Source organism: Argopecten irradians, chromosome 14, assembly GCF_041381155.1.
Source record: "Argopecten irradians isolate NY chromosome 14, Ai_NY, whole genome shotgun sequence".
Classification (NCBI taxonomy): domain Eukaryota; kingdom Metazoa; phylum Mollusca; class Bivalvia; order Pectinida; family Pectinidae; genus Argopecten; species Argopecten irradians.
This window is the reverse complement of record NC_091147.1, coordinates 27,563,349-27,580,818: the sequence shown is the minus strand read 5'-3', so window position 1 is coordinate 27,580,818 and position 17,470 is coordinate 27,563,349. Positions and strand designations below refer to the sequence as shown.

The following is a 17,470-nucleotide window of genomic DNA, read 5'->3' as shown; positions in this document are numbered from 1 at the left end:
CGCCTCTGAAAATCTGAAAATGGATATTTTATTAAAACTAGAAAAAAATTCACTCGTTCGCTCCCAATTTTCGCTTCAGTTCCCGACGAGCTATGGCCTAGGTGTGGTCTAATGTGAAATTATGAATGATTATTATTTAGTTTTGTTTCTTTTTACATTTAAGGGAAGATTTTTTACCAAGAAATGAAGAAAAATAACAAATATTGTAACAGGAGATGCATTTTTTGCAGATATCCTTTTTATGGCACCATTTAAGCATCTGTCTAATGTACAAAGCAGTAACCCATCCAGTCACATTCTACTGACAACGGGCAGGCCAGCTGAGCGCTAGTAAGCAATTGCAGAGACTACCACATGTATAGTCTACGTAATGGTAATCCCATAATCACTGCTTTTTAAAACAATTGTTGCCCATGAACGAAAATAGAACGACGCCAATAGTCACAAAGCGCGTTATCATACAGCTATCTTATTCAACGGCACCATGTAATGTATCACCCCCTTCCCGCCAACAAAAATGTTACTAGTATGTATATTAAAAAAAGAGAAATCAATGCAATTTATTTTTATAAATTTATTCAATAAAAATGATAGAAATATATGAACATTTAAGCGATACTTAAATACACAACAAGAACTATGTACATTAGCACATAGCTATTAAATTACTATTAACAAATCTTAATTAAAATGCTTGTTTGCATTAAATATACATTTAATCGTGTTCTATCGGCATACCCGCAACATTATATTTACCAGATATGGCAATAAACAAATCAACGGTAAAAATTGAAATGAAATTGGTAACTTACATTTGTATTAAGATTAAAGTCTAGTCGAACATTTATTGTGAATTATGATTTATATAATTGTTTCACCAACCGACTATATTGCAAATACAACATTAATATATGCTCTCCCAGTAAGAAATTTGTTCCGTCCATGAGTGCATGCATATATTCAAGTACTTTTAAAGATGCTACACGCCGACGAATGGTAATTTTTATCTATTCAAAACAGGAGTAGATGATTTTGTGTTTTTCTTCAGTGACAAAAGTTACTTACTTCACACTATCACCAACATTGAAAAGTTTAGCTTCCTCTTATACTTCAATACAAAAGTATTTAAAATAATTAATTGCGTCCCCAAAACACCTATGACACGATGCTCTATAAGGTATGATTTACTAATTGTGCAGATAACATTAAGTATTGTCCAAGTGATACATTTTATTTATGCCTTGTCGGCAGTGGAGCATCTTTTAATACACGTATATTAACTTTTATTTTTGTCACCGGTATTCAAATATCCCTCTTTCATGCATTCGACTTATGAAGTCTATTTGCTAAACTATTGAATATTATTGATTTTCAAGTTTTGTTTTACATTCATTCAGTTAACCAATTCGATCTGTTGAATACTCTCTCTCTCCCTCCCCCCTCTCTCTCTATTTCTCCATTCCACTTCTCATCCATTCATATTATTATTTTTTTTGAAAACTCAATGGTGTTGAATGTTTTTTTTACATTTTACATTCATTTTCCTTTATTTCACCTAACATTGCGGCAAGTCGTAGATTATACGCTGTTCCATCTGCCCCTTTTGTGTTCATTGCAATATCAGTTAAATCAATGTTTAAAATATTTTATTTGTTTAGATACACTTATAATAATAATAATAATGCGGCATATTGGAAAATACTATTTTCTTTCCATTTATATCATTAAGTTTTCTCTCTTTATCATAAATTTCCATTTAAAGGCTTTGTCCCATCTACCTGTGATTGAGTATTCTCTTTACATCATCTGGTCATCATTCATATTCACTTAGTCTTACATACACCAGCTTCGATTCAAGTGCAAGTCGAACTGGGGTTAAGTACATTGGCCGGACTTGCTACGATTCTTATTTGCCCAAGCCACCTGAATCCTTGTTTAGGGAAACCATAAATATACACTATCAACACAAATGATGGCTGCCACATAACAAAATGTGATGTTTGTTCCAACAGTCTTGCTAATTGGATAAAATTTCAGTCTCAACGTCTGGCGGAACTAATCAAATTAGGAGGATTGCGTGATGAAACATTCATGACACCGCAGCAAATGTGGCCTATGTATCAGGATTTACAGTGTAATAATCGTCTGTTCGATTTATACCTGGGACCGAGGATGTACATACATATACAAATGCATGTTTATAACGCCGAATAACCCGAACATTTTATTCATACGTCTGCAGCCGTATCGCTGTGCTGTTCGCTAAACTTCCTCTGTCCATTCGTATCCATTCTGCTTAGTGAAAGTGATGCCCTTTTCCGTTTCTAGGTATCCTTGAAGGTCCTCGCGAGTCTCGAAGATGTGAACACAAAAAGGGCTACCGTTCACGTGCTGGTTCGACCAACGGACGCTGACGTCATACTGACCAGGCTCGGATGGATCATAGCGACACAGTATTGTACGGTCGTTTTGTCTTTCCCGCTCCATATCCACTTTGAAAGCACCTACAAAGGTAGTGTCAAAATATATGTAATTATTCTTATTTCAGTGAATTGTAATGATCGAAATGTAGGTATTTTGTTTTCGTACGTTGATGCGTGAGTAACGAAAAGCTATCAATTTTGATATACTTGTTTGAATCATGTCTGGCGAATATCGACATGTTGTTACATATAAGTATTATTGTTTCATTAGCTTAACGTCCTATTAACAGCCATGGACATTTCAGGACATAGCAGATTATATTGATTGGAGGAAAGCCGTACAACACAGGGAAAAGACATCCTAAGGGCAAAGTAAAATGATCGTTTCCGAGAAGGGTTCTTTATATACAGTTTTTTTTAATTTGGCTACTAAATAATTTGGGACCCAAAGAAAGTGGTCGTCTTGAGCAGATGAAATGTTTTGATAGAGGTGGACGTAAATGTAGGTTGTATGTACCTCTGGGTCCTCTGATTCGGACTGCCAGTTGACCAGCACCTGCGCCATAGGTTTCCACAAGGAATTTGCTCTCGAATGTTTGAATTAGCCCATCCTGAATTCCTGGACCGTATACGCGGACTTTTCGGGGATCCGGAGGCTCTCCGACCGGAATAGTAAATGGACTACCTGTAAACATGAACATTATCCATTGTATCAAATTTCCTGGAGTAATGTAAATAAGGCCAAAAATATGTCTGTTTAGAGTTACACGACCGACCCAAATTTTTACCCCCCCCCCGACCCTTTTTTTCAATTTTTCTACGAAAAAAAAATTAAAAGTCGGGATTTTAATCTCAGACTCCGGTTCCGGCCATTAGTTAAAAGTGAAAGACACTAAAAAATACCGACCTACCGACCCTATTTTTTGCCAATGTAACCATAAACAGACATTTTGTTGGCCTAATAGCATTTTTATACACAATATGTACATAAATCTACCTGAAAGTTCGCAAGATACATGTCCATTGTACATCTAATATATAGCATCCTATGCTTCGAATGGTTGGCGCAACGTTATAAAGATTGAGTATTTTCATATTACGGAGATATGAGATAGAAATGAATGTTCCATATTTAACCTTTCTTGGTTTATATAGAGTAAATCCTAACTTCTTTGTCATATCTCCATACCATAGAGATTATTAAAGTTAGTCAGAAAGAAAGGGCAATTTATGGATTATGTGTCGTCATACTAATTAGGTATTGGAAATATATCAGAATATCACAGAAGGAAACGGAAGCAGACGATGATGTATGTTTGTGAGGTGTAGGTGGCTGGGTGGGTCTTTGGAGTAAGTTTTTGACAGTATCGGACAGTCGGGGTGGAATCTGCCATTTTTTGCATTAGACATGAAGAGATATAGGTAACAGAGTAATTGGTTTACCTGGAACATGTTCTCCATCAAACATCACTGACAGACTGTGTCTACATGCTTCCGACGGAAACAGTCGTAAGGTGTAAATTCCATTTTGTTGGTCTAGAATGTCACATCGAGCTTGTTGTAATAGTCCGGCAAAATCAGCTGAAACCTCACCTATCAAAAACGACAAAACAGACTTGCTGAGGAATATGGAAACAGAATATCAATTTTATACTTGTACCACTTCCTCATTGTAGGTTTTTACAATCAATTATTTATTCCTATGTGGTCTTCTGTGAAAACTCAATAATACGAACGGTAGAAAGAACATGTCATATTGTTTAAAAGAAAGAAAAACCTGCCTCATTTTAGTTTGTTTGTAATTTGAAAAAGAATACGATTTATTTCTATAGAGTGTGATTAATTTTATGTTGTTTTATGTACTACTACAAGACAGTCAAATTAGGACATCCTATACTGTATGTTATGTGTATGAGGTGACTATGTCCATTGACATTGTGGTACGTTAATTTTCTTCCGCTAAATGGAAACTATTCATTAATTCATTAATCGAAGTTACAAAAAACTGATGTTTAATGTTTGTACGAGTGTAACATCGAACAGAACATGACAGAATAGAGCCAATGTGAACTTGGTTGTTGCTGTAAACCAAATTGGTTGTTGCTGTAAACCAAATTGTTTTTGCATATTTTGTGGGCAATACAAAATCTCTTGATTAAATCGCTGTGAATAAGTCGTAGAAAAACGTGAAATGAAGTCGTCGCAAAAATGAGTCAGTTTATCTCATCTTGTATGTAAATCAATGACTCACCATACCCGGCTGCTGTTGTGTTCACAATAACTCTGAGTTCCTGACCGACGAATCCACCCCTCAAGCCGCGTCCTAGCACCTTCACCTTTCCTCCGGTACCTCTGTGGGAGACGGAAATCTTGTAGGGAACATTCGCCAGTTTTGTCCCGGACCAGTAGATATACATCAGGTAGGCGCCGGGGGACGGGGCGATGTAGTGACAACGATACCGGTCATACTTCAATGCTTTCATGTCGACTGTCGGATTGGATTTTAGGCCTTTCAGATCTACCTTTGCTACTCCTTTTTCAGAAAGATTTTTTTGCTTTATTAAACTACACACACATGTATCATGAAATATCTAAAAATAAAAACAGATATGTGGCAGAATTATTTACCCAAAGATACAAATGTTTGAGAGTTTTAAATGCAAAGATCGAATGTAAAGTATGCTATGAGTACGCGAAGACAAAGCACGCCTCTCAAAACCTCTCAAAAACCTATTACTGATAGTTATAAATAAACTAGTGTCCTTAACCAGTTTTCTGCCATTTTGTTTATTCATATCTTTAATAATTGATAAATTTTCTTATTTTCTAGTACATGCAATTTAAAAGTTATTTTTTTATAGAATCACTGCTTTCGTTTCGCATTTTATACAAAATATTTAAAAAAAATAATGTGTATTTGTTTATCAATATTTTTTATTTATGTTATGCTTTTATACAAAATGTATATATTCTCTTGACATTTTGTTAATGATAAACATACCTGGACCAGCCAGTTTACCATCAATCACAAATTCCATCCGAACACCAGCACGAGCTTCCGTGATTCCCTTTCCGGTGACCTTGACCTTGGTGTGGTCGATAGGTAGTATGGGTCCGGGGCAATAAGAGAGTATTGGAGATGAGTCAAGAGGAACGTTAGACCAGTACAAGTGGATGTAGTGGTCACCTGGAAAATAAATATTAAATAGTAAATAATATTTCACCAGTTGATTTTTTAATTTTTTTTTTCATTTCGAGCTGGTTTTATATATATATGAAATCCTACATACAAATATTTGCATATTTATTTTTGTTAAATGGTTTATGTTCATAAATATCATTTCAATTGTAATGTGAAGAATTTCTACCTTTGTTTAGGTCTTCTGTCCTTGTGTATGAGAGTAATTCATCGAGTCAAGAACACTCAAATTCATAAAGTTCAGGTAAGAAGCAAAGAAATATTTTCAAATGACGTATTCATTTTAGACTTCATAAAGTTCAGGTAAGAAGCAAAGAAATATTTTCAAATGAGGTATTTATTTTAGACTTGGACATTACGGTGTAGCAGTGATTTGATCTTAAACATGGTTTCAGAATTTATCATTATATTTGCATAGTTTGCCAATGTATCAAATGTAGTGTCTGTGACCTTACCTTCCTCTTTGGCTTTGAAACTGACCGCAACTTCGTCCTGATCTGGTTGGTCAAGTTTTACAGGTAATTTACCACTCGGGGCTAACACTTCGGCATTGAATGATCCTGGAAATAAAAATTGACAAAGGCATTAAAGATGCTCCACCGCTGACAAATGGTATTTTTTCACTATCGAAAAGAGGAGCAGACGATTTAGTATTTTTCTTCAGTTACAAAAGTTACTTACTTTACACCATTACCACCATTGAAAAGTTTGAGCTTCTAAATTTACTTCAAGTTAAAAATATGAAAAATGATTATTTGCATCCCGAAAAAATTCCATGGCACTATATCCTATATAGAATGATGTACTGAATGCGCATGCACCAAAGGGAAAATAACTTATTTTATATTATTTTTTTGTGTTAATAAGACATATATATACACGATTAAACACCAATTATCGTTCAAATAATGAATATCATTTATGCTCTGTCGGCGGTGGAGCATCTTTAACATACGTGTACTTTTCGTATAGTAAATATATAGTAAAGGTGATCATGTGACCACATGTCATTTACTCGATTGGACAAGTTACGCAGTGTATCATGGATAAGTAGAAAGTGACGTAATTTTTTGTTTATGTCCTTATATAGTGATCGACTGGACCTGATAGTACCACACTAAGGTATAATAAGCAGGCAGTGTATACCCTGTACCTGATCGCAAATTTGTGTCGAATGTTGCATATGACGTACATATATGTTTACGCGAAAACAAAGTGGTGTACAGCATGGAGATATTTGAATTTTAGATGTTAGATAACCATCAAATTATTTATTACTCAAACATTATACACCTGATTTCGGCTCTTTTTGTTATCCCTCTTCTTCTATATGATTGATTTTGTAGAATGTTGCTTTTATTTTAGTGTCTTTAAACGTTTTGTTTTATTACTAATTCAGAATGGCCCTTTTGAATCACAGTTATCGTTGGGTTATTCTTGCGCCATTGTGTAGACGCATGAAAGTATCTGCGGGGACTATGTCTAGCATAGCGTACCTGGTCCAGCGTCACTGATGTCGAAATGTAGGACCGTATCAGCGCCACACACTAAAGCTAGGTAGTCGTTCTCATCCATGTCGGCACTAAGGTCATCCTTTAGTCTCACCTTTGACCTGTCTGTAATCTTGACTTTGAACGGACTTCCTGAAACAGTAACGGTTCTAATGCAAGTGAATTCTGTCTTTGGATACAGAGTTACCTTTAGGCTAAGTCTGTTGACTAAATTCCAGTCCATAGAGAGTTAAATACAAATATTTTTTTAAATTACCGATTTCTGAACATTCAACCACCTTTTAGACCCCTACACATACACTTACCAGGTACAGCCATATCGTTCCACAGCACGATTATGGTATATATCCCCGTCTGGTGTGGTGTGTAAGAGAATTGATGAGCCGTGGATCCAACCTCCTCCCAAATTGTTGGTATCTCCTTGTCTCCAGCTAAAACGTCCACACAAACAAATGTCTCATATGTTTATTACGACAAATATATACTGCTATTTTCTGAGTTTGCCAATTTACCTTGAGAAATATACTCAAACACCTAAGTTGTAGCAGATTTTTGTGGGAGAGACAGATGGTGCGATGAAATCATTTCTTTATTAAAGAATCGAAATGAAGATAAGAAAATATAGAAACTATTGCTTAATTGATATCGTATAGTATTTGTATACGACTGAAGTAAGACGTTAAACGTTAAACAAAAACAATAAACAATTGATTGTATGAAATTAAATGCTGAACACGAGCTGCCTTACCAGTGATGTTGACGACAATGTTACCGCCGAGGTCCCCTGTATTTACGATAAACCGAGACTCCTTTCCACAAAGTCCGCGTGAAATCCCCTCGCCGGTCACTGTTATTTGACCAGGGTCTACTACGTTCACTAGTTTAGGACATCCTGTTTAACAGAAAAAATAACAATTTACTTTGATTCAGCATAATTGAGTATATTTGTGGAAACAACTGTGCATTGGTTCAGAGTGTGTTTTTATCACTCTTTTATACTGTAGTAGTTTAAATGTCGTATCTCAACGGTACGTATATTTTAGCGCATTTGGAGTCAGCAATTTTGCGCTAAAATATCATGGCACTAATTGCATTTTTGCAAGTTTGTGATAAACGTGTTATTAAGAATGTGCAAATTCATTCACCATTTATCAAAATGTTGAAAGAAGTTCGCGAAGATTAAAATTCGTGGATTGAACATTGAATGGAGATTCCTAATACTATGAATGGTGTAGACTTTAATTCGCGTACTTAAGTTTTCGCGAATCTAATTGGTCATAACTGTTATTAGGTGTGAGAATTATTCGCCGCAAAAATAAATTGTTTCACATGAAAGCGTTATATGTTAATTTTATATAATTTCTAACATTAAGTTATTTACCTGTAACGGTAGTGCCGTTGAAGGCAGCTTTAAGGAAGAACGATCCCGGGCACTGCGGTGTAAATATGATCGACCAATTTCCGTCATTCTGTTTGGTAACGTCACATGCTATCTGTTTCCCAATGTGAGTGACCTCCCCAGTTACTTTTCCTGTTCCGGCGTCGCAGACGTCGACTGTTGTAAAACACATTCATTGCATCACTCTTATTGTGATGATTCATTTACGACACTAGTAACACTTAAAACAAGTAGGGATTTTGACATGTTATTTTTCTACAGTAATCTATTGAAAACCGTTAGATTTGATGAATAGAACTGTGAAAATCATTCAAATGTACAACATGCACGATGCCTTAGTTACACCACTGAATGTATGCACTGTAAAATCCATATTTTTTACTCCTTACGTATATTTAGATTGAGGCATACCTGCAGAAATAAATCAATTTACAATTTCTAATAACACTATAATAATGTGAAATGAAATTGTATGTAAGCCCAGCTAATTAACTTAGCTTCATTGTCGGACCTATCTACTCATTGTTCTGCGCAATAGATGTAAACATAATGAGTTTTTAGCAGTACTGCCAAAACTTATTTTCAGCTCCGACCCGTACTTGTAAAATTAAAACCAATTCTTTGTAAGTATGGTAATTCTCAAAATAATTTTTGACGATGAAAAATATATTAAAAGCTCTTCTTGATTCGTGAGTATGGAAATTACGGCATATATAACTTTAAACCAATACTGAAAAAAATAGTTATTAAAAATGACATTTTTATGGGAGCAAATATGAATTTCACAGTTTTTCTTGTACATTTCTAGTTCTTAAGGAAAAATGCAAACGGAAGACTGGAGTTGCGTTTAATGATACCAGTGCACTGAAATATTCGAAAAAAAAAACTCTCAACTACACGCGACAGCCCAACATAAAGTAGCACCAGGGAAAGCATGGACCCTGATACGGGAAGTTTTAGTTTCTGGTCTGATGTATTGAAGATTTTGTCTGATGTATTCGAGATTTCGAGATTTTGTCTAATGTAATCGAGATTTTGTCTGATGTATTCGATAATTTGTCTGATGTAATCGATATTTTGTCTGATGTAATCGATATTTTGTCTGATGTATTCGATATTTTTTTTTCTGATGTAATCGATATTTTGTCTGATGTAATCGATATTTTGTCTGATGTGTTCGTGATTTTGTCTGATGTGTTCGTGATTTTGTCTGATGTGTTCGTGATTTTGTCTGATGTGTTCGTGATTTTGTATGATGTGTTCGTGATTTTGTATGATGTGTTCGTGATTTTGTATGATGTGTTCGTGATTTTGTATGATGTGTTCGTGATTTTGTCTGATGTGTTCGTGATTTTGTCTGATGTGTTCGTGATTTTGTATGATGTGTTCGTGATTTTGTATGATGTGTTCGTGATTTTGTCTGATGTGTTCGTGATTTTGTCTGATGTGTTCGTGATTTTGTATGATGTATTCGAGATTGTATGGTCATGAGCTTAATTTGATTGATAAATTAAGAAACCAGAGTTAACACCTATTTGTATAGCTTGTGTTATCTCCAAAAACACTTTCATATTCAAAGAATATATAAAATACATGAACAACCTCGTCCACTCACCATGACATGTGAAAAACTCTCAACTTCACTCGACAGCCCAACATAAAGTAGCACCAGGGAAAGCATGGACCCTGATACGGGAAGTTTTAGTTTCTGGTCTGATATATTGAAGATTTTGTTTGATGTATTCGAGATTTCGAGATTTTGTCTAATGTAATCGAGATTTTGTCTGATGTATTCGATATTTTTTTTCTGATGTAGTCGATAATTTGTCTGATGTAATCGATATTTTGTATGATGTATTCGATATTTTTTTCTGATGTATTCGATAATTTGTCTGATGTAATCGATATTTTTTCTGATGTGTTCGTGATTTTGTTGTGTGTTCGTGATTTTGTCTGATGTGTTCGTGATTTTGTATGATGTGTTCGTGATTTTGTATGATGTATTCGTGATTTTGTATGATGTATTCGTGATTTTGTATGATGTATTCGTGATTTTGTATGATGTATTCGATATTTTTTTCTGATGTATTCGATAATTTGTCTGATGTAATCGATATTTTGTCTGATGTGTTCGTGATTTTGTATGATGTGTTCGTGATTTTGTATGATGTGTTCGTGATTTTGTCTGATGTGTTCGTGATTTTGTCTGATGTGTTCGTGATTTTGTCTGATGTGTTCGTGATTGTATGGTCATGGGCTTAATTTGATTGATAAACTAAGAAACCAGAGTTAACACCTATTTGTATAGTTTGTGTTATCTCCAAAAACACTTTCATATTCAAAGAATATATAAAATACATGAACAACCTCGTCCACTCACCATGACATGTGATAACCTCATCCACTACCCCTCTTCCTTGTACGGAAAGCCAAACCTTCTGAGGATCGGATACATCAAAGTTCACTGGTGAGTTGGGAATTTCTTCCCCGTCCATGTACGCCCGAACGACCCACACACCTAGGAAAACAAACAAATTCGTGGAATTTCAATCCCCCGCTTTTAGGACATATTGTCAGTAAACTTTAAGTAAATGAAGAGGCCATAATCTATGTTAAATAATGTTCGCAGAAAGTGACTATTAAACTTGGATGAGCTCTCAAGGCATTTAACTTCAATATTGGCTTATAAAAAAATCGGTTTACATTTGTTACAATTATTGCACAGGGAATGGCAGAAAATTACAGTTTCAGTACATCAAAGGGCCATAACTCAACTACATAATGTCGGCCAAAAGTGGCAATCGAACTTCGCCAAGCACTCAAGGCATTGACCTTGTGACCAAGTTTGAAGAAAATCGGTTGATATTTATTAGAGTTATTACAGGGAAATGGCAGAAAAGGATCTTTTCTATTAAATCGAAGGGCTATTACTCTGCTAAATAAGGTCCGTCGCAAGTGGCGATGGAACTTGGCCGAACCCTTAAGACATTTAACTTTCTTACCAAGCTTTGCCACTATTAGTTTTAACATTTGTTAGTTATTACACAGAAACTGCAGAAAAATGACATTTATATTAAATTAAAGGGCCATAACTCTGATAAATAACATCCACTGAAAGAGTTGATTGAACCTGGCGAGGCACTTGAGGCATTCAAACGTATTACCAAGTTTGAAGAAAATTGGTTTATATTTATAATTTATTGTACGGAAGTGGCAGAAACTGACTTTTTTATCGAAGCAAATGGCCATAACTCCGCTAAATAAGGTCCGTTGAAAGTCACGATCGAACATGGCTGAGCCCTTAAGGCATTTAACATTGTCACCAAGTTTAGAGAAAATCGGTTGACATTTGTTACAGTTATTGCACGAAAACGAGATGTTACAGACATACATTCGTTATACAATTTAAGGAAAATTTTTGTACGAAATTGAATTATACATAATAACATAATATGACTGAAGGCAATGCCTTAAAGGGCGCAGCCAGATGTTTCAGTAACCATTAATTATGCAATGTCAATACGTTCAATTTATCGAAATAACGGAGCCGAAATTTTTATTCATATATTCACACCTCAAACCCTTATTTGGTAAAGGAAATCCACATAAGAAAAGGAAAAAAATATTTCTGTAACAAATATTCCGTTTTTGGCCAGCTGATTATAATGGAAGGTGATTTATTACTTGAACGCTTGCAAATTAAGAGCAATAGCACCGAGCTTCTGCCTGAAGAAGATTACGTTTGTCGGATCATAAAAGCGTTTGAACTGCTTGATTATATAATGAGCTGACTTCAAAGCATCGTATTCACGTTGATGGGATTTTTCACAATGGGGAAAAATGGCGGCCGCAAACTGACGTTGTCAGTGTGCAGGATTGAATTTGAAAGATTGTGTTTTTTCTTATATTTTCATGTATGTGTTACCTTTGAAGTGCTTCGCGCTTCGTACCCTTCGGGCACGAAGGTCTGCGCCTAATAATATATCTTTAAATTATGGAAGGTTGAAAGAATAATTAAAAAACACAAGGAGAAAGTTAATGAAATCATCTTTTCAGTACTTAAATCGTTATTGGAAATGCACACGGCTTTAATGTCGTTGTTTCAGAAAATAATGCATAATAAATACTTACCGACATGTTTCGGCCGGAAGGTAGCCACGTGTAGTCCGTTATGGTCGTTTTCGTCGGCCGGAAGAGGATAGACTTGTTCAGTAGGAGACTGGCTTTCCATTGAAATAACACCATATTTGGTATCATTAACCTCGACCTAAAAACCAATTGACAAACGTATGGTTCTTCCAATCAATGGAGGATAGCCTAAGTGCCCTATGTATTGTTATATTATAAATAATTTCAGAGTCTTACCGAAGCAAACATTCACTGACTTAAACTCCCGATTGATCGATCCGTATCTAATTGCGTTTGGTTCGTTACGATTTCTTTATTCTAAAGCGCCATCTATGGATACAGTTTTCCAAAAAATCTGAAAACAATAAAAGCATTTACAAAATGTACCTTAGTGGTTAATGCCACAATAGTAGCTAGAATTGATAAGTAGTACCTGTATCCGATGTGTGCTACCAACTGTACAATCCGTTGAAGTGGTCAACAGCCGGACTTTGGACATGTCGGCTTTCACAGTAAATTTAAATGGACACCCAGTGATCATCACTTTGTTGTATAACACTGTTATCTGAAAAATGAAAAAATTTCGCTGTCAGTATGATATCCAGATTTATCAAAGATTTTAATTTTTAATGAACACAACTTACTATTCATATCACGCCCTTTAACGGAGCTTGCAGTACCATACAGAAAAAAAGCTAAACAACTCACGTGATATCAATGCATTGATAAAGCAGTTGGTAACAAAGAGTGCGAGTCGACCAAATGTCGGATGTGTTGAATCTCTTCATATAAATTGAGAACATAATCGGTATGCTACAATGACAGCGGATGATAACCGGAACAAGGAACATAGAAACCGAAGCAACGAGGTATCAGAACATGGACCAGTGTCCACTTGTCTTCAACTCTTGTATTTTTTATGGACGATGCAACACTTTACATTTTCATCTTTTTTGAGATGTTTCATACAAATGGACATGAGGTTTAAGACTTTAACCAGGGAATGCGTTATTAATAAAATATGTTGAAATGAAAGGTGTCATATGGGAAGGTGAGTGGGATGATATGGAAGCTTAACCGATTTGTTAGAACATTTCTTTGACCTCACACAATGCATATGATCTATCGCATTTATCAATAAGACTCAAGAACAGTTTCGTCATTACACGAATGACAATGAATGAGAATTACTCTAAATTCATTACAATGTTTACTTCAGTCAATAACAGACTCATTTCAGATTCGTCTTTCAATCCGAAATTGACATCTATGTGCGTGTAAGGTCTATTTCAGGAAACAAAAATCTCAGCCTATTTCAAATTAGGAAATTTTGTTGGCTATATGTACTGCTGCAACAAAATAAGTAGTGACGTTTCTTTATGATAACACTACATTCGTATTACCTGATATTCGCCGGCCTCACGGGGTGTAAATTTGCAGTTAGCCCGTAGTTGCTTCCATTGAACATCAGAGTCTATACGGCTCTTTGGTCCTTTTACCTCCACCTGAACTTTGTCTGTCTTCACTGTGCGGTCAGCTGCCTCTATGCTGAAGGATGACTAGTCGGTGCGAAAAATATACAACACCTATATTGAATACGAATTTAAGTACCAAGTGATTCCCGATAAAGTGGGTACGGACTAGTGTCTCCAGTGTTGATAAAATATATTTTTTTAACGGGGATATAATCTTATATTTACATTTACTTGTGACTTCTACTATAACTGACATCCAAAAGTGACCATTATGACGTCACTAATGTTGACGTGGTGACATCAACTGACCACCGTCAAAATGGCTGTTCAATTCTGTAGATTAAATCGTGTTGATAAACAGTTTACCTGGTCTAGCGTAAACAATATTAATGAGATCCTAAAATGAGTTGATAATGTAAATATAAGCATTAAACTATCTTCCTTAACTATCTTCTGGCATCTATGGTCTATGTAGATGCAAGAGCTTTGCAGACAATCATCTCATAATGCGCTAGCGCGCATTTTGAAGATTGACGGCAAAGCTCTGGCATCTATATATATATAGACCATAGATGCCATAGGAAGATTGTTTAATGCTTAATGAACGTCATTCCATTAACAGTATCAACAATAGTTCCTACAACCGTTATTAGGTATCACGTGGTACGTGAATTAAGTAGCATTATTGACACCAGCCATCAATTTAAATAGACTTACTTGTATGCCCGTTTTGATGTTGTTGAGACTAGCTGTGACCTTCAATTTGTCCTGGTCATTCTTTGGCGGGGTCACTTGTTGGAACCTAGCGATGTATGCCATCATTGTAAGATGATCAAGCCCCGGGTCAGACATTTCACTAGCTTTAAGGAGGGGTTCGACTCCGATGTCTTTACCGCCATCAAGGGCTGGTGATTAAAATTATCTTCATTTTAACATCATAAATAACAAGAATATAATGTCAGTTTAGCAGGTATTGCATGAATGCTAATATTGGCAGGGGTTTTGATTTCGCTAAATTCGCGGATTCTACCAAGTTTGCGAAAGGTAATACCTCGTAGAATTTTCGAAAGTCATGAATTTACAGAGCACACCATGTCACGTAAATGACCACATTTGCTACAGGTGATTCGCGAAAATGACCCCGAATAAATTCCGGACAGTAAAATCACGAAGTTTAATGATATCTTCTTTTCTTTAAAGACATAAAGTCAAACTTCGATGTATCGAAGTTCAAGGAACCGACAGGAAAACTTCGAAACGTCGAGACCTCGAAATATTCATGGTTGGAATTAACTATTAGACCGATGCTTTTTTAGCATGAATAACTGTGGCAGTTGTGTAAATGACGTCTCCGTTACATAAACTTTTAATCATTTTACAAAAGCTAAAAATCATATTTATTTATTGATATTTTGATACAAAGGTTATCATCTAAACAATACGAACATAACTAAGCATGAAAGGATATTAAAAAATGTTTCACCTTTTTGCCAATTGCCAACGTGATCACTAAGGTCAAGGTCAGGCCAGCCCGGGATTTCTCCTCCAAGTGATTGGACAATAGCACAAACATGGCGGCCGTCTTTCCAATCAGTCTGCCAAACAAAGAGTCATTTGATAAAACCACCATGTCGCAAAACTTTGATTCTTGAATATTTGGATTTTACACATTAGTGTAAATTACACTTTTCGCGTAATTTTAAGAAAGTTCAAGCGCAAATTTAAAATACTTCGACTACATACTTACCGTCATATTTGTGATGGCAGTCGTTCTGAGCTGTTTACACACCCAGTTTAGGGTGTGATAGTAACCAGGGGAGTCGACCTTGACAAAGTAAGATAGGTAGGTCATGGCCGACAATTCGTCAAGGTCACCACTAGCAAAGTTTTCAGGGGAGATAACTCGAGGTATGTTTAACTTTTCCTTTGCAAGGATCATGGCACTGCGGCAATTTTCTACTCTGTAATAGAATTTATTTCAATATTTGAGTTTTATTTTTTAAATGAAATTGGATGAGCATGGTATTTGTTGCAATTTCAAACATACATCGTATGTTTAACTTTTTTTCTTTTTAAAAAACAACAAAATAAATCCAACATCAATTTCCTGGTAAAATGATACACTTATATTGCAAGCCATCAAACATATTTTATGACAGACTATCTTAACCAACAATTCAACTCTTTACATTAATAAACCCAAAGCTATCATTTGAAAAAATACTAGTTTCATTGTGACATATTAAGTCCATACACACATATAGTTGAGGAGGAGAAATAGGTTCCCCTGCCTTCCTCTGGCAGTTTTTCAAAAGATGCTTTTTTATGACAGGTATCATGTCTAGTTTCATTTTATGCTTGTTGCAATTGACAACTAATGTCCCATTGAGGTCATATGGCGGCCATCTTGGATTTCAGTTTTTCAACAAAAATGGCCAAAGTGATACATTCGCATATATGCGCAAAGATAGAGAACCAGGCATCACACAGAGGCAAATAAACACATTTTAAATGTCATAATTTTCATCACAAGAATAAAAATATAGTCAAAACACCTTACACCTTGTAACAGTCTCTTCGAATGGAACTTACCCTTTTGTAAACCTTTGTTTACTATTGAAAGATAGATCTCATAAGGTGGAAAAAAGAGAGGGCACTTAACAGCCCCCCCCAGCCCCCCCCCCGAAAAAAACAAAATGAAAAAAATGAAAACAAATGATTAAAGTAAAAACTTCAAATATGCTGGCAAAACACATTGTAATATTTATTCTGAATTGAACTGGCTCTTGTCTAAACATATGTGGATTCACACAGTTTGCAAACAATTTTTTTTCATACCCCGATAAAATTAAAAAAAAACAGTGACTTCAATGCTTAAATAAATAAATAAATTAATTAATAAATAGATAAATACATAAATAAATAAATACATGTAAAACGCACTTGTTTTTGCTGTGTAATTTCTTCCAATCTGGACTGGTGCCGGGCTTGAGTCTTTCTAAAAGTGCACTGCAAATACACCATATCATCATCGATGAACATCTTTTTTCAAGTTATATCGAAAAAACAAAGCTATGCGCATAACGAGCAGTAGCATCCAAAGAATCATTTGTTACTTTAAAGATCTCGCTTTGTATTTTATTTTTCACCGTATGATATAATGAGAACCTTAAGAGGGTTTTCATGTGTGATGGTGGATACCATTCTCAAAAAAGAGGTGTCCCGATAATATATTTGTTATATATGTATAACGTCTGCTTTTGTAAACATTATGTCAGTAAGTTCGGCGTGATGTTCAGAAGCCATCATTCTGTCAGAAGTTTATATCTTGTGGT

The 17,470-nt window shown here is 35.4% G+C and overlaps 2 protein-coding genes across 2 annotated transcripts in view; one reads left to right on the top strand and one right to left on the bottom strand.

Annotated features, from left to right (window-relative positions):
- Nucleotides 1-17,470, top strand: part of LOC138306926 (uncharacterized) — a 119,672-nt gene that overhangs the window by 76,274 nt on the left and 25,928 nt on the right. The gene's annotated exons all lie outside the window — the stretch shown is intronic.
- Nucleotides 560-17,470, bottom strand: part of LOC138307351 (filamin-A-like) — a 23,645-nt gene continuing 6,734 nt past the window's right edge. Inside the window, exons 3-20 of the mRNA XM_069248047.1 lie at nt 17,079-17,144; nt 15,883-16,096; nt 15,619-15,730; nt 14,853-15,040; nt 14,064-14,219; nt 13,094-13,225; nt 12,664-12,799; nt 10,913-11,050; nt 8,515-8,688; nt 7,882-8,025; nt 7,439-7,564; nt 7,119-7,265; nt 6,078-6,182; nt 5,425-5,610; nt 4,675-4,956; nt 3,867-4,016; nt 2,941-3,108; nt 560-2,504 (exon numbers count right to left, since the gene is read on the bottom strand). Of these exons, the coding sequence (XP_069104148.1) occupies nt 2,263-2,504; nt 2,941-3,108; nt 3,867-4,016; nt 4,675-4,956; nt 5,425-5,610; nt 6,078-6,182; nt 7,119-7,265; nt 7,439-7,564; nt 7,882-8,025; nt 8,515-8,688; nt 10,913-11,050; nt 12,664-12,799; nt 13,094-13,225; nt 14,064-14,219; nt 14,853-15,040; nt 15,619-15,730; nt 15,883-16,096; nt 17,079-17,144 (2,866 nt within the window). The 3' untranslated portion in view covers nt 560-2,262. The remainder of the gene's footprint in view (nt 2,505-2,940; nt 3,109-3,866; nt 4,017-4,674; nt 4,957-5,424; nt 5,611-6,077; nt 6,183-7,118; nt 7,266-7,438; nt 7,565-7,881; nt 8,026-8,514; nt 8,689-10,912; nt 11,051-12,663; nt 12,800-13,093; nt 13,226-14,063; nt 14,220-14,852; nt 15,041-15,618; nt 15,731-15,882; nt 16,097-17,078; nt 17,145-17,470) is intronic.